Genomic DNA, 22,308 nt, shown 5'->3' with positions numbered 1-22,308 from the left:
ATATATATACATTTATAAATTTTTATATATTTGAATATTTATTTAAAATTCTTAGCAAGACGATACAAGAACAAAACTTAATATAAAAAAACCATGAAGAGTAGGTTGCAAATATTTTCTCACATCTCTTCATTCAAATCATGCTTGAGCTTTAGAGTTTCGTTCCATTCATTTTTGGGTTTGTTTGTGTGTGTGTGTGTGTATACTTGTTAGTGTTCTTTTCATTTACGTTATTGTAGTCTTGTATATTGTTTTCTTGGCTCTGCTTACTTCATTCTGCATCACTTCATGTAGAATATTTAGTATAATATTTCATGTAGTATATTTCCATGCCTTTCTATATTCATCACATTCATCATTACTTACAGCCCAGTAATATTTTATTACATTCATTTACCACAATTTATTGAGCTATTTTACTTTGTTTCCAATTCTTTGCTACAACAAAAAGTATTCTAAAAAGTAGTAGAAACCAGGACAGACTTTTTGAAGGAAATGGCACTTAAAATGAGCTATGAAGGTCACTAAGGATGTCAGGAAATGAAGGGAAAATATTTATTTCCAGCAGGGGATATAGCCTAGGCAAAGGCATGGAGGCAAAAGTTGGACTGTTATACATGAGAAATAACAATCAGGCCAGTTTGGCTGGGATGTAAAAAATATATAAAGTATATAACGTAAAGTGAATATAGAGTCAGCAAATATTCAAGTACCTTCTTTGTGTCAGACACTGGGCCAAATTTTAGGTAGTAAATCAAAGTGTGGAGTAGAATATAATTAGCTTGGAAAAATAGACCAAAACCAAATTCTGCATAGCTTTCAGTGTCAAACAATGGAACATATTTTATCCTTAAGTCAATAAGGAATAACCAAAGCTTCTTGAACTAGAGTGTGATATAGACAGACCTGTGTTATAGGAAAACCAGTTTTTCAGCATCTCGCAGCCATGTGGAAGATGGATTGGACAGGGACAGCAACTGGACACTTGGCTGCCCTTCACATACTCTATAATCCAGTAACATTAAGCTGGGCTTTTCCTTGAACAAAACACTCATCTCCCAATTCCCTGCCTTATCATTGGCTGTCTCCTCTGCCTGAGATGCTCTCCTTCCTCTTTTCCCCTTCCTGGCTTCCTTCAAGGCTTAGCTCAATTGGTTCTTCCTGTCAAAAGCCTTTCTTAATCTCTTGCGAGCCTACTTATCTCCCTCTGAGACTCCATTTATCCATTCTCTCATCCATTGGAATGGGAATTCGTTGAGAGTTAAGCAACCCTGCATCCGCTTTTCTTCCTATTCCCTGTGCTTATCTGATATATAGTAAACTCTTACATTTGTTGACTGACTGGCAGAGAGGTAGAGAAACCCCAACACTGTATGGAGGGTGAATCTGATATGAGTAGAGGGACTTTGAAGATTTGGAATCTCTGAGACTCGGCTCCAGGTAAAAGATTGTAGTAATGCAGATTTTAGCTTGGCACAGTGCTGGCACAGGCACAGCCTGTAACCTTTGCTTCTGGGGAGGCTCTCTTGACTCTGAGCTCTGGAGCGTTAAATTGTAGTGGGTTACACCAAATAAATGTCCACTAGGTAATAATTCATTCCCAGGAGGGGGGAAGGAACCACAGAAGGGGCCAAACAGCCTGTGTCAGAAACAGGTCAAAGTTTCTCTGCTGATCAGCAGTGAGATTGAACCCATGTTGCAGCATGTTGGGCCTGGGAGAGGGGGGGAGAGCCTGCAAATTTGGATTTTGAATCCTTTTGTTGTACTTTACTGGGGCTGAGATGAGACGAGGCAATAAAGAGACCTCAAAAGTAGTAGGAAAGAGAGAGGGAGAACCTGAGGGAAGAAAGGTGCACGACGAGATAGTCAATAGTAACTCTGCTTTCTGTCCTTCCAGACAAGCGTGGTGAACTACATTGACCAGAGACCAACAGAGGAAAGAAGTGTCCAGTTGTTCTTTGTGGTCTTTGAGTGGAAAGATCCCTTTATTCAGAAAGTCCAGGATGTAAGTCATGTTTTTTGATTTGCAGCTCTCTGCACATGTAAGGATGCAGCTTCTTTTCCTTGGGCAAAATGGCCTCATTTTGTACTTTTTATATCCTAACTTCAGCTCACTCCTGTTGGATGTAATCTAGGGAACACTAGGGGAAAAAATCCAAAGTGATTACTGCCATAGGCAGAGCAGAAAAGTACAAATCGTGTAGAGGCTAGGGAGGGAGCAGGAGCCAAAGTTTTACTTAAATGAGAGATTATGAACCAGTGCCCCTTGTCAGGGATGGCCGAGAGTCCAGATGCTCACCTCTGACGTTAATGAGCAAGGATGGGGGAGGATGGATGGGTGCTGAAGCTGGAGCCAGGAAGATCTTTACAGCTACAAGTGTTTGATGCCTACCTCACTCACCAGTTGTATGACTTGGGAACAGTGCCATGGTGTGTAGCGTGCTGGACCTGGAGCCAAGGGAGATACTGAATTCAAATCCAGCCTCAGACACTTCCTAGCTGGGGTGAACCTGGGCAAGTCACTTCATCCTGCTTGCCTCAGTTTCCTCATCTGTAAAATGGGCTGGAGAAAAAAGTGGTATCTTTGCTAAGAAAACCCCAGATGGTGTCACAAAAATCAGACATGACTGAAATGACTGTATGACCTGAGCAAGTCACTTCAACTCAGTGTGCCTTAGCTTCCTTCTCTGTAAAACAGGTAGAACAGTAACATCTACCTCTGTGTTGTAAGGATTGAATCAAGATAGCAGGTGTTAGTTATTTTGCAGCAGACGTCATACTGTCATCATCATAGCATCTCCAGGTTCTCACTTTAACATTTGTAAAGTGAGGGGGTTTGACCAGACCAATCAGTGAACACGTATGTATTAAGCTTCTACTGTGGGTCAGAGGTACTGTGCTAGATTCCAGGGATTCAAATATAATGAATCAAACAATTCCTACACACAAGGAGCTCACATTCTAAGGAAGATATAGCTATATAGTTTATGATTTACAAAGCTTTTTTCATACCAAGTTTCACTTGATTCTACTTCTTTGTGAATTAGAGTGTAATTATAAACTTAATAATAATCTTTAAAGTTTGCAAAACACTTTACATATATTATTATCCCACTGATCCTCACAACACTCCTGAAAGGTAGGTGTTATTATCCCCAGAGAGGAATTTATTCAGGTCTTCCCGAATGCCAGTCCTGTTCTTTATCCACTGTACCTACCACCTGGCTGCCCGGAGAGTTTCATCCAAGGATTTGCCAGAGGAGGACAGATCAATTCTCAGAGCAGTCCCCAAGGAAAATAATTGCTACATCAGAGAAAGACCTTCTGCAGACTTCTCTGCTTTCCTGAATTGTCCGAGTATGATGTGTCTCATCTTATGCATTCAGCAGAAGCAGAGCCATTCATCCAAAACATAGAATGCTTGATGGAGAAGTTAGAATCTTAATGGTCTAGAAACAATGAATGTGCCCAGCAGCCCATTATGTAGGTCAATAGCTTGGCACAAGGTGTGAAAAGTAATCAGGGTGTTTATATGTATAATTTTAAAAAAAACTGATTAGTTTTGGAACCACATAATGATGAGTAATTGGGCAAATTTGGGAATTTTAGAAAGATAATAAGAAAGTAAGTTGTATATAATAAACTAAGACTGAATAAACATTTGAGAATCAGTTTGAATTCCTTATGCAGAATAGGGCCTGGACTTTTAATTTCATTAGTACTGGGAACTCCCATGGAAGGAAACTCCTAGCCCATGCCTTCTCTGTAATTCGTAATCTTAGATAAGTGTTGCCTGCTACCCTTGCCCAGGGTCACACAGCCGTCTGTGTTTGAGGCAGAAGTTGCAAGCTGGTCTTCAAAGACTAGCTCTCTTTATTCATGATGTCACAGTGCCCTTCATAAAGAAATGCTGTTATCTGCAGTACAGATTTGTTCGTGGTGATCTCAACTCCTCTTGTTAACTAAATTCTAAAATTGTGATTCATCATGTTAATCAGATTTAAAATCTAGTTTAAATGACTTTAAAATTTAAGCAAGTGGTGTGAACTGAGACAGTTTGTTCTAAATATGGCTTAAGGGAAAAATGAAAATTGATTGAACCAAATAAGGCAGGGGGGGGGAACCTTTTTTCTATTAAGTACCATTTTAGTATTTATAACATCATTCACAAGTCATGCAAAATTATCAATTTATAGAAAAACTCAAGTAGTGAGAGGTGCTTGTATCTAGCTTTCAGCTTATCAGTGCCTGTAGTTACCTTGCCAAATGATTTATCCAGTCTTACATGACTCATGAACTGGACTTTCCCCACCCCTGATACAAGGTGAGCTATTGAATCAAGTACTATTCCAAATTAGAAAGCATTTATTAAAAAGGAATTACATCATTCTAAGTTGTAACTGTTAGACTAAAATTTACTTTTAAAAATCAATCTTATTTGTAACAGTGTTAGGTGGCTTGACTATTTTTTTTTTAAATAATGTGTCCCCAAAGTCTTAATGTAATGTTAAGCTTTAATAGCTTCAAAAGCATAAATGCTACATTAAAAACAACAACAACAACAACATTTGGAAGTTTATTTAAATTTCTTTTTAAAAAAATTTTGGATAATTAAATTTTAATAAGATGGGACTCCCTGTCAGTGTATTTTGACATTTTCTTCACCTTAGATCAGAGACTCTTGAGTAGAGGAGGTTCCTTTTCTCTGGATCACTTCATTCACCTGATACGTTCTCAATTAAAACTTTTTCTTGTAGGACCCTACATGAAAACTGTTATCTGTGGGTCCAAAGCTTATTCTGTCAATAATCTTAAGGTTATGATTACAAATTCAGTCTTTTCAGTCACTGACTAGCAGCTGATAAAAGTTTTTATAAAGATCAAAAATCAACTAGGGAGGGCCACACAGAACACAAGATTGTGATTAAATGGAATTTGTTAAGAAACTTAATATCTTAAAACTTTAGATGATTTAGATCAATTTTTTAAAGTTTATGGTAAAATAATAATACATATACTATATTATATATACTATATATTATATTATGCATCATCACATACTATATGTTATATATTACTATATTATTACATATTACACATACTATATTATATATGCTACATATTACTATATATTACATATACCATAGTTATACACATTATATGTTAAATTATATGTTATGTATACCACATAAGATATATTACTATATATTATGTATGGCTGTTATATATTTACTATATATTATATATCATTATGTATTCTCTATATATTATATGTCTACATACTGTGGTATTACTGTACACTATATATTATGTTATATATGTTACATACTATATATTATATATTACTATATATGTTATATGCTGTTTATTATATTACTATATGGCATATGACATTACAGTATGACATATATTACTATACACTATATACACTATATCACAGGGGTTCTCAAACTACGGCCCATGGGCCAGCTGGGCCCGCTGAGGATGTTTATGCGGCCCACCAGGTTATGGCAAATGGGCTGAGGGGTGGAGACAGAGTGTGAGGTTTTGTTTTTACTGTAGTCTGGCCCTTCCACAGTCTGAGGGACAGTGAACTGGCCCCTATTTAAAAAGTCTGAGGACCACTGCTATATCATATACTATATATGTGGACAATATGTTTATATATAGCATACAGTATATAACATAGTTATTATATACTGTATATTGCTATATACTATATGCTATGTAATATATGTATATTACTCTGTACAATATATACATACAATATGTACCATTTATTATATACTTTACTGTAGTGAGCTGTTGTCTCTAGAAGCTGCTGGATCGCTTCTGGGAAGAGATCTGCTGTGTCAACTCAAATCTTTAAGACAGATTCTTCTTCCTGTAGTGAACCGTTGTCTCCAGGCAGTTGCTGTTACTCTTGTCCTTAGAAGTGACTTCCCTTCCTGCAGAGAGCCCCATCAGGCCTGATGTAATGCAGAGAGTCTTCTTCTTTCTCTGGGAGTCCTCTCTTTTATTCTCCCAGAGAATGGGCGTGGGATAATGCAAGGGCTTCTGGGAAGAACCACCCCAGCCAATGAGCTTGCCCCCTCTATCAAGTCAACTGAGTTCTCACCTTGTATTGTCCACCTGAATTCTCACCTTGTCACTGTCCAGACAACCTCAGTTCTCACTTAGTAATCCTAACACTTTACATATATATATACTATGTTATATCATGCATACTATATTTTCTGTTATATACTACATTCTACATATTACATTATATATACTATATATTACATATTATATGTGCTATATATACTATATATATTATATACATATGCTATAGTTATACATTATATACACATATACATGTACTGGAGTTTATAGCAGGGGTTCTCAAACTACAACCCTCGGGCCAGATGCACTGCTGAGGACGTTTATGTGGCTGCAGGATTATGGCAAATGGGCTGAGGGGCAGAGAGAGTGTGAGGTTTTCTTTTTACGGCCCTCCAACAGTCTAAGGGACAGTGAACTGGCCCCCTATTTAAAAAGTTTGAGGACCACTGGCTTAATAGTATTAACTTTTGAAGTTATTTAAGCTTCAAATTGAGATTTTTAGGACACCCTGTACAATAGTTTCACTCTAAGGATTTTAAAGTTTTATTTAAAATCAAGTGTTCCATTATTGCAGAAAATTTGCTAATCAACTATCCCCTTAAGCTCAGAACTGTTGAGTGGTGGGTCAGCTTTACAAAGGGCTCTAACCATCCCACGTAACCTCATACCTGCTACTGTAGCGCAAAGGCAGAGCTGCTGATTTACCTGTGAGTCCCTCAGGTGTCCCGATGCTCAGCAGCAGGCAGCTCTTTTCAGGAAGTGCCCAGCGGACCTTCGTGGCCAGCGTGTCTGGTGTGAGGTGAAGGGGGGTGAGGGGAGATTTGCCAAGGGAAAAAAGCAAAGGTGAAAGCCAGACTCAGCACTCTTCTCCTGCTGGATTAGCACCATCTTCAGGAAAGTTTTAAGAGCCCCTTATTTAATGAGACATGCCAAGGATTGTAGAACTAAATTTAAAATTTTAAATAACCTTACATTAGGGCAGCTAGAAGGAGCAGAAGGTGCAGCGTCAGTCCCGGCATCAGGAAAACCTAATTCAAATTTAGCTTCAAAGACATTACAAGCTGTGTGACCCTCGGCAAAGCCCTTCCTTTCTGCTTGCCTAATTTTCCACATCTTTAAAATGGGGATAACAGTACCACCTACCTCCCAAAGTTGTTATAAAGATCAAATGAGACGATACTCATAAAGTGATTTGCAAACCAAATGCTACATAAATACCAAAGGCTGTATTCTTTTTATTATCTTTATATTTGAAGGCAGCTAGATAGTACAGTAGAATTCTGGGCCTGAGTTCAAAATTGGCTTCAGATACTTACTAGCTCTCTGACCCAGGATAAGTCTTTGACTTGATTACCTCAGTTTCCTCCTGTAAAATGAATTGCAGAAGGAAATGGCAAACTGCTCCAGTGTCTTTGCCAAGAAAGCTCCAAATGGGGTCACAAAGTCAGCTATGCCTGAAGGAGGACTAACAAATTTCTGTTTTTCAGATCATCACTGCCAACCCATGGAACACAATAGCTCTTCTTTGCGGGGCCTTCTTAGCATTGTTCAAGGCAGCAGAATTTGCCAAACTAAGTGTGAAGTGGATGATCAAAATTCGAAAACGCTATCTGAAAAGGAAAAGTCAAGCAGCCAACCATATCAGCTGAAAGTGCTTCTGCGGGGTGTTGTTTACACACTGGGTTAGAGCTGCGAACTTGAGGGATGCTAACACCACCAGCTGTGACCGGGCCAGCTGGTCACCACTAACTCTGTATTTGCCTGAATGGATATTTGTTATGTTTAAGTGACAGTTTGGAAAAACCACCTTTCCAAGTGACTTGGCCCAAGAGGAGGCTGACTGGTGCTGAGGATAGATCCAAAGGCAACTCCTAAAGTTATTTAAATGTTTAAGTTATTAATGAATCATTTAAACATTGGACCAACTTGCAAATTGGAGTAGGAGTTCAGGGAGCTCAACCAATGACCAATTAATTGTGTAAGATGCTGTGACATGTCTTTCTCTGTGTTTGAGATGCACTTCGACATTCCTCAACGATTCTGATGGAACACAAATGCTTAAAAAGCCTAGAGTGAATTGGGGCTCTTGTTACTTAAGATGGTTATAAAGGCTCTGAGTAACTCATTTTTTTCTTCTCATCCACCAGAACAGCAGTTCTTAGACCCGAGTCTATGCACTGTCCTATAGTACATTATTTCTCATCAACATGAGAATGTCAGCAGCTGACAAACTTTTTCATGTGGAATATGAAGTGACATTATCTTTTAAAGCTACTTGAAATGAGTGATTAAATATCTCCTGAATGACCATTCACTTAATTGTCTGAGCATTATTCAATAGCTACATAAAAGCTTGAGGAAATAAGTTCTACTTGACCCACGAGACCCTTCCATGTAGCGGGGGAACAAATATTGTGGGGAGGAAGCAAGCCTAGACAGTAGTGGGCTTTGAGGGCTAAATGCAAAATTTGCCCAAACTGCTCATTCATGAGGGAGAAATGGTTAACACTTTACCTTTACTTCCAGAATGATCCAGTTTTTAGCTCAGCTACAGCCCATCCATGTCAAGAGGAAAGGGACAGTGACATCCTGTTCAAGCTGGCCCCCAGCAAGGTTCTACCAATGAACTGTGCTAACTCTATTCTCTGTACCCCTCTCACCATCCTATCTGTATAAAATTCTCCTTACTGCTCTGAGACTTTTAGTGCTTCTACTCCAGTAAATTGGGTCTCAGTGCTTAGTAGAGGAAGGGACTATGACATCTACTATGTGCCAGTGTCTGTGCCATAAATATGTTACAAAAATCCCATCTGATCCTTACAAGGGTAGGGGCTAGTATGATTCTCATTTTACAGCTGAGGCAAACAGAGGCTGGCTGACTTGCCAAGGGTCACCCAGCTAGGAAGTATCTGAGGCTGGATTTGACTTCCCGACTCCAAATCCAGTGTTCTAATCCACTGTGCCACCAAGAAATGAGTTTTACAGACAGACAATACCCGCATGATTTCTTTAAGTCTCTTCCAGTTACATAAGAAATCATGGACCAAATTACAACAGTTTCAAAATTTTCACTTTGCTGTTGCCCTTCAAATGGTGGGGGGGAAGGGTGAGGAGTCCCAAATTGATGATAAGTGGGTCACATTTGTCTAGTGTCCAAAAAGGAAACTAGTTCTGTTTTTGACTAAGGAAGCCCATCTAAAACTATCCCCTTGCAATTTGTCTCCTCCACAAAAGCTTAAGAAAACAATCCCAGCTATGCTTTTTCCCCTACATCTTAATTCTAAGGCAAATGCAGAGCCAAGCATACAATTTATTTCAAAAACACTTTTGAAAGCTTACATTAAAAGTACTAAAAGTAGCCTTGTTAGAAGTATTTTAGAAATAAATATCTTTTAAAGATGACAGGTCACTTTAGTGTTGCTTAAAATTTAACAAAAACATGTTTCGAAGGCCACCTTGAATTGGATTGCTGAATCATATAAAGTTCACAGAGACCTTTTAAAATGCATTTTTGACAGAATAAACTCTGGAGAATCAAGAAAGGGATACAAAAGCATCTTAGCTATTTAAAGAACAACACTGTTAAAACAATTAGCTATATAACCAAGCCTGTACTATAGTCCCTCTTCAAGGGGGAGGGGGGGGGAAGTACTCCTCTTATCCTAAAATAGAAACTTTATAGAAAGGGAGCTTCCCAGCATACAGGAGGATGAAACTATCTGCCTACCCTTCCTTCTCTTGGAAGGTGGTGGCTGCTGCTGCTGCTGCTGCTGCTGCTGCTGCTGCTGGCCCATCTCCTTCACCCACACTTCTGTGGTTGGGAGGCACTCATTGAATTTTACTGTCAGTAGTTAGTGCTGGCTAGCATTAAATGGGTATTTTTAGTTAAAACACTTTGAGTAAAAGCATTTTTAAATTTTACAAAGAACTCTACTCATAACAAGTGGACAGTGGCATATTCCTATTTTACAGAGAGGAAAAAAGGGGAGAAGAGAGGAGGAAAAGATATTTATGTCCTACCTACTATATACCACACCCTGCTAAACTGTGAAAAATGGAGATTCAGAGAAGTTATTTGCCCAGGATCACAGAGGTTCATGAGTGATGTGAGTGGGATTCAAATGAGACAATGGGAATTTAGGAAGACTGTTCTGGGACAATGAGGTGACTAATTCTTGAATGTATTAAAGGGGACTGCTTCAGCAGGAAAAGGCAGGATTTTTTAAGCAAAGAAAGTATGGCTTTTTGGGGGTTCTTAGTCTTTTTTTGTGTGTCATGAACTCTCAATGTTTAGCATAAAGGAAACAAGTATTTATTAAGTCTTTATGAGTCACAAGGCACTGTATGTACTAAGTGCTCTGCAAAAACTATTGCAATTAATCCTCACAACAACCCTGTGAGGTAAGTGCTATGACTATCCCCATTATCCAATGTAGGAATACTAAGGCAGACAGAAGTTAAGTGACTTGGCCAGGATCACACAGCTAGTACCCTGACTCTAGGGTCCTTTATTTTATCCACAGGGCCACCTAGCTACTACTCTTTAAATGTGTCAAACAAAATACATAGGATTACAAGAAAAGCCAATTACATTGAAGTATGGTTATCAAACTATTAAAACAGAAATAAACATTTACATAGAATTTACTAGGTTGCTAGGTATAGTGCTAAATACTTTACAATTATTATTTCGTTTGATCCTTAGTCACCTTGGGGACTAGGTGCTATTATTATCCCCATTTTGCAGTTGAGAAAAATGAGGCAGAAGTGAAGTGACTTGCCCACACAGCTAGCAAGTGAGGCCAGATTTGAAGTCCAATCTTCCTGACCCCAGCCCTAATAAAGACTAATTTTCAAATCAATTCATATTCTCTAAGTTCACATGGGCCTTCTGAGGTGCTGGGAGGGCATTGTAGGATTTTAAAATTTCCTACAAATCAATTTATCAGAGTAAGCTCCAGTTGACAACTGCTGATTACTGGCTGCAACCCTGACCCTTGGCAGCCAGATTTTTGTTTTGATAAACAGTATATATACCCACGTGCTCCATCATCATTTTATCTTCTTACTAGCTATTTTATCAAGTAAATCTTGCTCCAATCGGCAGTATTTCTAGAGCCTACTGGAGTAGACAAAGATAACAAAGATAACATACAACAGACTACAAACATAGACTTTATTAAATGCTGCTCAATCCCCCAGTGAAGATCTTCCATTACAAAACAGCTTTCTATGCAACCGCAAGAGATTGGAATGGTACACTGATAACAAAAGATGTGAGAAATATCTGATCAAGTAAAAATATACAAGGCCCCCTAGAATCAATTTCTTGAATCTTCTATTTAGGAAGCATACTGCATTTCTTTTAAATAAAGCCAGGCAGTGATCATTAGAGCTCTGCACCTCCTACTGAGGGACCCCCTAAGCCTCCATCAGTGTGATGGGAAGGGATCATGGTCCCCCTAGAGACAGTGAAGGTCATTAATGGGATGGCAGGTAAAGGGGATGTTCTCCTAGTGACCACAAGGAACATTCTGAGATAAATTTGGTTTATTTTCCCAGCTTTTATTTCTAACTTGTGCTTTAAAAATATCACAATTAATTTTTTCCTGAAATTTAAGTTTTCATCAAATCCCAGAATAACCGTAATATCTTAAAGACACAATTTTTTTTTTCCTGGAAATTTTAAGTTTTTCACTCAAATCCCAGAATACAGTAATATCTTTAAGGACAAAAGGTAAAAGGGCAAGTTAGGCTATTCCTCCCTTTGTGTTACTGGAAGGAAAAAGAAGGAAAGGAAGGATTGTACCTTAGTTTTATTTTAGGAAATACTGCTTTTCCTATAACTCAACCAAGGTGTGCAGCAATGTGAAAAGCACATTTAAAAAATGTACATAGCAGACTACTACATCTATGTGCAATGCAACACAATCAAAAAAAATTCAAGTCATAATTCTCACCACTCCCATAATTATCTCACTCATATCATGTATAATAAAAATTCATTCATTTCTGTGAAACTTCAGAAGTGACACAATAAATCAATGATTAGACAAAAAGTTACAATATACTGTGGTCATGATGTAACATATGGCTATGTTTAGTCCACAAATTTTTCATTTACAGATGCCAGAAAAAAAATTGGCCTTTTAATTACATTATACTGTTGAGGTTTTTTCCTTTGCAAATTTTTACATATTTCAAAAAAGTGTGTACAAAAAGTCTGCCTTTCAAGCAGAAGTCGTCATCATTTCATTTATTTGGCACTTGTACTGTTGAGTGCATTGTGCACATTGTGAGTACTGTTATGCTTTTCAGTCAAAGCTTTCTTTAACTTTAACTCCTCCAATTTTTTCCATAATTCTTCACGTTCCAATTCCTTTTTTTTCTCTCTGCAGAAAAGACCAAAAACAAATGTAAGCAGAAGTGTTTAGACCAGTGCTAAGAATAATATACCACGCACCAATACACTAATGGTGAGAATAGACCTCATCCATGTTCACTTAACCGCCTTTTGATAAAGCATTTGATTCCTATTATTTCCCAAATAAGATGCATCTGCCTCATCCTAAGCAACAAAAAAGTATGTGTGCTCATCTCATTTTTATAGCCCCAAAGTGAAGCTTTGTAGGCAATGACTTATGTAACTTAACTGTCTTTTCTAGAAAGGAAATGCCCATCTACTCTATGGAAGCTCTTGCTAATTTATCCCATGTAACTAGTTTGTATATATTTGCATTTTTCCATAAGACCATTATAAAGGCTCCTTAAAAGCAGGGCTGCTTTTGACCTTTGTAACCACAGTGTCTAACATATGACAAGCATTTTTATTAAGTGGTTGTTGAATGGGTTGACTCGGTCAATGACATATCTAAGTTCTAATTTCCCAATAAAGAATGGTGCTGATATCAAAATACCATTTATTAATAATTTTGATTTACTAAAGCAATTACAAATAACTGCAAGAACAGTTCAAAGCAAGAATATCCACGTCAAGCATGATGGAGAAATAGAAACAAACATGTGATGAGAGTTTATTTTAAGACATTTAGCTGGAAGGGAGAAATGGAAGATGATCCAGATCAATGAAAAGCAAATACATTAAGTAAGTAATGATGGGGAAGCTTTAACTATTTGGACATCAAGTTAGAGCTCTTTTTCTGCTTTAAAAAAAAAAAAAAAAGCAAAACAATTAGGATAACTTGCCTTGCTGATAATTCCAGGATTCAGAAATCAAGGCAAACAATGAAAAAGAAGTTTTATTCTGGTGTTTCTAACCAGTAAGGAAACATTAGATGCCAAAGTAAAAATTAAAGTAAGCATGCTACCCTAGAGTAAGTAAAAGATATGGAAATGTTGAGTATAATCATACATGTATCTTCTAGATGATGGAAAAGTTTTATTTTTTAATGAAAAACACAGTCAGGAACAGTGCCTCAGAAGATGTCAGGTAAAAAAAAAAAAAAAAAAGCTGGATCCACCCTTGAGTAACAAAATCCTGATAATATAACAAATAATTCTGATGAAGAAGAAATTGAGGAACCGTCTTAAGAGACTGATATGCTTCTGAAGGAACTTAGTGACCAATGAAGAATTATAAGTAACACATGGAAAAGATGGATGCAAGGTAAGGAAGTTAGAAATAAATATAAAAGAGGATAGCCTTATAAGAATGTCAGGAATGCCAAAACTCAAAATAGCTGAAGTTTGTAAAGGATGTTAAGGACAGCCAAAAGTTATTTTCTAGATACTATACATTATGAGGGAAAGAGAAAGATCAAAGAAAAGACTGGGCAGCTACAGGGAACAGATGAATCATTGATAATGGAAGATTAAAAGAATGCAGAAGTACTCAAAGACCTAATTTTGCCTCTTTTTTTCTACTAAGAATAATGTTTTTCAGACTTAGATGGCTAACAAAAATTGTTGAGAGAGAATTGAAAAGCAGCATACAGAAAGATAATAGTCAAAGCTGCTCTCAATGGCCTTAAATCAAAAGATTCAGATGTGATGAGATATTTTTGGTGATCTCTGAAAAATTTTGGAAATAAGTTATGAAGATAAGAAATCAAAAATCCAAAAGGATCCACGATGAACAATGCCATCCACTTCCAGAGACAGAGAACTAATGAAATATGATTGAATACTGAAATATTTTTTCATTTTATTTTTCTTGCTTTGCTGCTCGACTTCATATATATGATCATATTGCTTGCCTTTTCAATGGGTGAAGGAGAGGTGAGAAGGAGAAAGAGAATTTGGAAATTGAAACTTTAAAAAAAATGATAAAAATAACATTTTGAGGGAAGAAAATATTAAGTTATTGTAACTGGGAGAAATAATTTCTTTAAATTATCATTGTTAGGGGGCAGCTAGGTGGTGCAATGGAGTTAGCCCTGAAGTCGAGTACTTGACTTCAAATGTGGTCTCACACTTAAGACCTTCTAGCTATGTGACCCTGGGCAAGTCACTTAATCCCAATTGTCTCAGCAAAAAAACAAACAAATAAATAAATAAATTATCACTGGTATCTGGTTTTTGATTCTTAGCAAAACTTTACATATTAAAGGGATGGTTTTGTAATCATTAAGAGCTAGGCGGGGAAGGGAAGAGAGAATATGAGCTCAAAAATTTAAAAAAAAAAAATGTTAAAATGGGGGCACAGCTAGGTGGTACAGTGCATAGAGCACCAGCCTTGAATTCAGGAGGACCTGAGTTCAAATGTGGTCTCAGACACTTAACACTTCCTAGCTGTGTGACCCTGGGCAAGTCACTTAACCCCAGCCTCAGAAAAAGAAAAAAAAAAAGTTAAAATGCTTTTTACATGTAATTGGGGTAAATATTAAATCATTGGGGAAAAAAAAGAAACACTATGGGTTCATTGAAAACACATTCTTAATCTCTCTGTGCCTCAGTTTCCTTATTTATAAAATTAGAATTAAAGTAAATTGAAAATTTCTTTTAAGCACTAAAGAAACGATTTTATATCATGCCAAAATAATCCCTTTAAAAATGTAATGATGTTACTAGACTGGATAGCTGAGTGTTCAAGGAAATGACAAGGCTAAGAGATAATGTGGTGATTAATGGATCAATGTTCAAATTGAAAGGAGGTTTTCTAGTGAAAGCATCATCATCTTGTTCCTTTTTAACCTTTTCATAAATGACTTGGCTGAAGGCACAGATGGCACAAGAGCTTAGCAAATCTGGAAATGACCCAAAGCTCAAGAAAAAAATTATCATACTGGATGACAAAAATTAAAATCCCCCCCCAAATTTTAGGCTAAAATTTAACAAATCTTATATAATGATATTTCATAAAGATGAATGTATTCTTAGTTTTTAAACATTTAAGACGCTTGGAAAATCAATAGATTATATATAAAAGACCTGGAGTTTTAATGTTTTAGAAATTTAACCTGAGTCAACAGTGACAAACGGCAGTCAAAAATGAGGTTGTACTAATAGAAACATATGCTCCTGAATGAGAAATATTTTCATTTTACAATGCCATTCTCTGGTAGCTCATTGCCACTAAAAAAAGGGGGCATTCCATCCTGTATTTTAAACCCAAGTTTTCTGTGGTCAAATTATTTTGGAGAAATGCTGACCTGCACACAGAAGTTTTATGATATCTTTTCCAAGATATGACATAGTTTAATAGATTTATGCTAATTAGAAATAGTTAAAGTGAGATAGTACATGTGAAAATTTTTAAAGGGTGCTGTTTAGATAATTTTATTTAGCAGAAAGCTCAAAATGCAACTAATTTTTCCATAAATACTCTATATCTTCAGTACTTATTTTGGTCAGGATTAAATAGCATCCTGATATTTTCAATATGAGACACCTGAGACCCCTGGCTATGAAAACTTTAGTCATGTCATATTTAAAATAATAAATACCTTTGTCTTTCAGCTTTGTATGAGCTCGTAAGATCATCAAAAAGCTTGCCATTCATCTCCATCAACGTTTTCAAGACATTGTATACTAGTGCCACAATGGTTCTAGAACAAAAAAATCCAGATCTATTATTGATGTTGATAGATCATTTGGTTGAGTTAAATATGGTTATTTTCATTTCTGCTCTGTGTTTCATTCTGCTTGAAACACTGCACTTTCAGGAATAAAGGTAGAAGAGGTGAATTAAAAGTGCCCCCCCTTTTCTAGCATTCTTGAATTCTATCATTCTAACCCATAACGCAGCCACTAGGAAGAAAAGAACAGTACTACAAAAGGTTATTGTAATCCAGAAGCTTACTATACAATAAACAAGAGACCTAATGTCAAACCTGAGACTTTCAATGGCCCATGAATGCCCAGAACTTAGGTAATAATGCTTCAAAAGTAAGAGGTCTATAATTTTGATTGGTTAAATTAGTTTTCTGCTCCACCTACCTTGTGCTTTGAATAAATTAATAAAGCTTTGTTATCACTTTGAAGAGATAAGCACTCTCAACAAAGAGATCATGAGTCCATACACCAAATCTGAACATCCATCAAGCACCTATTAGCTAGAGTAGAGTAGAATGTTGGATTTGGAGTTATGGGATCATCAACTTAAGAGCTGAATGTGACCTTATATGTCATTTCATTCAGTCCCTTGGACCTAAAACCCCAATTTCACATATTGTCTAGGATATACAAAAATAAGGCAATGGCAGAGCCAGTAAACCAGGCCTTCTGACTCAACTCCAGAGATTTTTCTACTATTATCCTGCTTCCACTCTCAAATAATCTGGTTTCAAATCCTATTCTGCTTATAAGTAGCTGTGTGTGGCCTTAGACAAATCCCTTCTTAGGACATTAGTTTCCTCATCTGGAAAATTAAGAGGTTGGATTAAGTTATCTCCTTTTAACCAAGAAATTTATGATTCTATCATTTTAAAGAGTATGAGATAATCTCTGCCTTCAAGGAGATATAATTATAGCAAGAATAAAGACTAGAACATGTTAAAAAGAGATATATACAATAAAATCCAAAATTTTACAATGATGCATGTTGCAAGAAGAGGAAAGAAATGACTAGGATAAGCTGTGGTTAAAGAAGGTACACCAAATTTGATTAGGTTTTAAATAAAATTTAAAGGCCAAATTAGAAAAAAAATTAAAAAAAGAAGTACATACGGATTCCAGTGTTCTTTGGAAATTTTGTATAAACTGGCAAACATGATTGGAAGAATTTTATCAATATTTTCCTCAATCAAACTAAGAATATATTCATTATTCCAGAAGTACAATGCCCTTTCTGCAACCTGAAACAAATATTTGGCAAGGTTAGAGCCAGAAGAAAACAAAAGCGACCAGTTTTTACATGAAATAGATTCACTGAAAATAAGTCATCAAACCTGGAAATGAGAACTTGACACACACTTGGATATTTGCTTAAAGAGAGGTTCTTCAATTTTTTTGAATTGTGTTGGCTCTATCACATCTAAGATTTCTTCAATTTCTCCTAAAAACATTACCTATAAAAAAAAGAAATAGTAAATATGATAAAACACTGATAGTTAGAAATCATCATACCATTGACAGCATTCACCTGTCAAACACAGGGGAAAAAAATTGAATTGCACTTCTAAGTAGGGGGGTATAGAAATACATAACCTAAAGAAATATTGTATGAAATATTCCCCTCCCCCCCCCAGGCTGGGGTTAAGTGACTTGCCCAGGGTCACACAGCTAGGAAGTGTTAAGTGTCTGATACCAGATTTGAACTCGGGTCCTCCTGAATTAAGGGCTGGTGCTCTATCTACTGAACCATCTAGCTGCCCCCTATTGTATGAAGTATTGAAACAAATTGAAAACTTGCTAATGAAACGATACAACTATTGGGGAGGTGAGGGTGGAATGGAATGTTTTTTGTCAAAATAAATACAAACTTTGAGGTTGAAATATATTTTCTAAGATTTACCTCCTTCTGACTGCATGTTTTTGGCCAAAATTTCAGCAATCCTCTGATCACCTATGAAAAAGAAAAATTTTAATTGCAGGCAAAATTTTCTTTTTAAATCAACCTAACAAACTAAGCTTCTAAACGGTACAATGAACATATTTGTACCAATTAACCGTAAAAGTTTTAACATGTAGTTAGACACAAATATGGCCAATAATAACACTTTTTATTTGCTTAGTAATTTACAGTTAATTTGCTTTTATACATATTATCACATTCGATGCACTTAGAACAATCCTGTAAGCTTGGTAGGGCAGTTGTTATTTTACACATTAAGAAAAAGCTGACTCCAAGATTCCATTTGCTTTTCACACAACCTTTTCTGTGACCAATATGCTGCCTTATCATGATGATGATCATACTAGTGTCATGATGGATAAGCATATCTCAGTTAAAGACTTAATATATCACATGTTTCCTTTCCACTATGTTTCCCTTATCACTATGATCCTTTTAAAGACATATAGAAATCAAGATTAATTTTAAGAATAAAAATTTGAGTTACTTCAATTTCAAATACAAATGTTTATGACAGCACCATACTTGATTTTCATTTTTTGGCTCAAAATTAATTAAAAACAAGTGTCTAGTTTTATTGGCAATTCATATAATATCAATATACTGGTTTTTTGTATAATTTTCCTTGAAATTTTCAAGCTCTTTACCAAAGATCAAATTTAATCAATAATCTTTTCTGCTTTTTTTTTTTTTTCTGACTTGAAGTAGATTTTTTGGGGAGGGCAGGATGGGAGGGTAGCTGTTCAGTTATTGTAGTAAACTAGAAATGGTTTTCTTTAAACAGATTTTTAAGTACCTCCTTCCCTATCCCTACCCCCCCACCAAAGATCCAATTTCTTGAGTCTTAATTTGCACCAATAAGCCATGTAATCAATTATCACTAGATATATCGTCATTAAGTACATGATACTAATTTGAAGACTTTATTAACCATAAGGCATCATAAACATCATAACTTTAAAGCAGAGTAATGTACCTTTGCTTCTTTATATACAAAATAAAATTTTAATTAGATTGATTTAGAAATATTTTTGCTGTTTGTATATACATTCTATTCCTTTTCCTTAAATCAGTTTTAAACTTCAAGAAGAGATCTCATTCTTAAACATTTTAATATCTTGTTATAGCATTTAGCTCAGTGATCTCTATATAGCAAACAAGTTAATAAATATTTATGGAACTACATAAAAATGAATGAAACTTCATTTGAAACAATCTTTAAAATACATATATGCTACAGTCAATAAATATTCTCAATCCACCAATTTTGTCTCCCTCCATCTTATCTTTTTTCCTCCATATCTCAAAATCATTTTCTTCATTCACCTCTTCTCACTCCAGTATAAAAAGTTATAGGGGGCTTTTTTCTTGTCAAACAAAGATCTCTGCTTGTGACTTTAGTCCCATCTTTAATCCCAACTCCTCAAAGATCTAATATTCCCCAGATCCCTGTTTCCCTATTCCACTTTCTTTCTCTAATCTGACTCCTACTCATTTTCCCTGTAAACCAGCTCATATGTTTTATCTTTCCTAAAAACACAATTCTTTGATCTTCAGTTACTTCCTTTGATATATTAACATATTTTTCTAAACTTATGTTCAGTAGTAAATCTGTAGAATGATTGTCTCTGATGCTTCTCACCATCCACTTACTTACTCTGATCTTACTCTGATCAGGAATCTGGATTTCTTCCAGATCCATCACTTCACTAATATTACCCTCTCTCCAAGGTCACAAATAACCTTTCAATTGATAAACTAAATGGCCTTCCCCCCCCCCCAATCTTTATTAATTCTTGACCTCTCAGCAGTATTTGATAACACTAATGGCTCCTGCTTGTTAAGTAGGCTTAAGTATTTTATACATGAAGGAAAAACTTACAATTGAAATAATTTTCATCATTTGAATTAATTCAGAAATATTCAAGAATAAAAAATCAATAGGATTATGCCCTGAGACAAACTTTGAACTCGACCTAGAGTAACATAAATGATTGTAATCTTTTTGTCATTTTTAGACCAGAAAAATATTTTTCTTAATGGGAAAGGAGAATGGAATCATATAAACTACTAAATAGTATTAAATAGCCTAAAATCTTCTATTTAAAATACACTATTAAAACTCTTATTTAAAATTTTATAAGTATAGATGGAGGAGGGCACGGAAGCAATTGGGATTAAAGTGACTTGCTCAGGATCACACATCAAGGAAGTGTTAAGTGTCTGAGATCATATCTGAACTCAGCTCTTCCTGACTTGAGGGCTGGTGCTCTATCCACTGCGCAACCTAGCTGCCCCAGAGGGCACAGAATCTTATTCTCTCTTCTCATTGATTAACCAATACTGCATCTAAATTCCAATAATGATGATTCATATCTCTAAAAGTTACATTTGGTATTACCTTGAACCTATTTTGGGAAGGAAAGTTATGCTGTTTAAAACAGGTAATCACCTATTTCCTTTTAGAAAGGTTGCTGATAAACAGGAAGGGTTCCAGAAGATCAATAAGGTTGATAAAAGGTCTTGAGGCCTTGCCATATGAGAAATGATTGGAGGAATCAAAAATTTTTAATATGGAGGATAAAAGGCTTGGGGAGGTTGGCCAGGGGTATTTACATATATATTTTCAAATATTTGAAGAGCTGACATGTATAAGGATTTAACTTATTCTCCTTGGTTCCAGAGGGGCCAATGTTGTAGAAAAGATAATTTGGGGCTCTGTAAAATGGCAAATTTTCCTTCCAAAGTATCCAAAAGCAGAATGGGGCACCTTGAGAGAGAGCTGGCACCTTCTTACTGAAACTTGGTGGGTTTAGGTTTGCAATTATTGGTTAGGTTTAGGTACCAAATAGATGGTTTCTGAGGGAGATCATTTCCAATTCAGATTCTAAGATTCTGTACAAAATGTGCCCAAAATACTATCCAAGCCCTGCAAATAATGGGATTTGAGAACAGGCACCAAAGAGATGATTTTTTTTTTTTTTTTTTTTTTTTTTTTTTAAAAACAAGAACTCTATTTGACAACCAACAATAGGTTTTTAAATTTTGACGTGGAAACTGGAATTTAAATTTATACAAATGCTTGCTACAAATTTCAAGCAAGGAAACCTAATTAAAACCTGTGACTACAGATGGTAGCACTCCTAGTAAATATTAAGTATTTTTAAAACACATTAAGAACAAACAAAACCCTACCCTATTACCCCCACCCACCCAAAGAGGTTTTACACATATTGAATGAAATTGCTTTCTCTACTACTAATCCAGCACAAAGCTTGGTTTACTATGCATGAGTGGGTGAATAGCTATTTAAAAGGTTTTCTTACTGTGAATTCTAGTGAATGCTCCTGTGGATTTGGGTAAAGCATAAACCTCATAGTTTATTGCTGAATTTTATTTATATTCACACTATATAGTTTATGTGGACTTAAGTGTATTTGTTAATATTTTTATTTTAACGTGTCATTTTACAAGTGCTTTTAGCTGTCTCCACGATGAATTCTAAATAAAAAAAAGTGGAGGTAGTAGAGAAATGATTCCTGTTGCTTTATGATGACAGTGTTATAGTAATACTACTCAGTACTTTTTAAAAAAAATACATTTCAAAGCATATCTCTCCAAAAGGTAATATATTACATAAAGAAAAAGAAAATTCTAGTATTTTAAATATTTAACTTTTTTATCTTATATATTTTTGAATATAACACACCAGATTTGCCTCTAAAGGTCAAATAGGTTTGCTGATTAAAAATAAAAGGTTTGTCTTCTATCTGTCTACTTCATATTTTTCTTCATGTTTTTGAAAATACATTTTTCTACTTCATGTTAATTATGTAGCTCTTGAATCAGAAGTAATTTATGAATTTAATAATATAATGATATCAAACCCCATGACCTTTATTCCACCATCAATGTGCATTACTTTCATTTTAGTCACAAAGTAATTGAGATTTCTTAGTAAATACTATTTAATTCAAAATTAGAAATAGTACAATACTATCTCCATCAAGGATAAAGAAATGTTTTTGTCTCTAAAGAATTAACTTGAATAATGGGTTCTGATTACAGAGGTAGGGAAGAATGCCACATTTTAAAAGCTGCTTAAGAATTAAATGTAACTTAAAATTTTTAATTTCATTATATACCACATCACAATCACTTGATCCAACCATCTAAAGGATCTTATTTTTTTTAAAAAAATCTACATTTTCATTATTCACACTAATTGT

The 22,308-nt window shown here is 35.6% G+C and overlaps 2 protein-coding genes across 10 annotated transcripts in view; one reads left to right on the top strand and one right to left on the bottom strand.

Annotated features, from left to right (window-relative positions):
- The window catches only part of PACC1 (proton activated chloride channel 1), a 32,776-nt gene extending 24,357 nt beyond the window's left edge, over nt 1–8,419 (top strand). The window contains exons 7-8 of the mRNA XM_074309114.1: nt 1,898–2,005; nt 7,593–8,419. Of these exons, the coding sequence (XP_074165215.1) occupies nt 1,898–2,005; nt 7,593–7,754 (270 nt within the window). The 3' untranslated portion in view covers nt 7,755–8,419. The remainder of the gene's footprint in view (nt 1–1,897; nt 2,006–7,592) is intronic.
- A 3,813-nt stretch (nt 8,420–12,232) lies between these two features.
- Nucleotides 12,233–22,308, bottom strand: part of PPP2R5A (protein phosphatase 2 regulatory subunit B'alpha) — an 80,286-nt gene continuing 70,210 nt past the window's right edge. For 8 of the 9 annotated variants that reach the window (XM_074309108.1, XM_074309113.1, XM_074309109.1 and 5 more), the window contains 5 exons: nt 18,020–18,070; nt 17,454–17,573; nt 17,233–17,360; nt 16,011–16,112; nt 12,233–12,497 (listed from right to left, as the gene is read on the bottom strand). In XM_074309108.1, the coding sequence (XP_074165209.1) occupies nt 12,362–12,497; nt 16,011–16,112; nt 17,233–17,360; nt 17,454–17,573; nt 18,020–18,070 (537 nt within the window). In that variant the 3' untranslated portion in view covers nt 12,233–12,361. Of the gene's footprint in view, nt 12,498–16,010; nt 16,134–17,111; nt 17,361–17,453; nt 17,574–18,019; nt 18,071–22,308 lie in introns of those variants that run through there. The other variant, XR_012489092.1, reaches the window with a different exon arrangement.

Source organism: Sminthopsis crassicaudata, chromosome 4 (assembly GCF_048593235.1).
Source record: "Sminthopsis crassicaudata isolate SCR6 chromosome 4, ASM4859323v1, whole genome shotgun sequence".
Lineage (NCBI taxonomy): Eukaryota > Metazoa > Chordata > Mammalia > Dasyuromorphia > Dasyuridae > Sminthopsis > Sminthopsis crassicaudata.
Note: the sequence above shows the minus strand (reverse complement) of the source record. Positions and strands in the feature narration are given on the sequence as shown.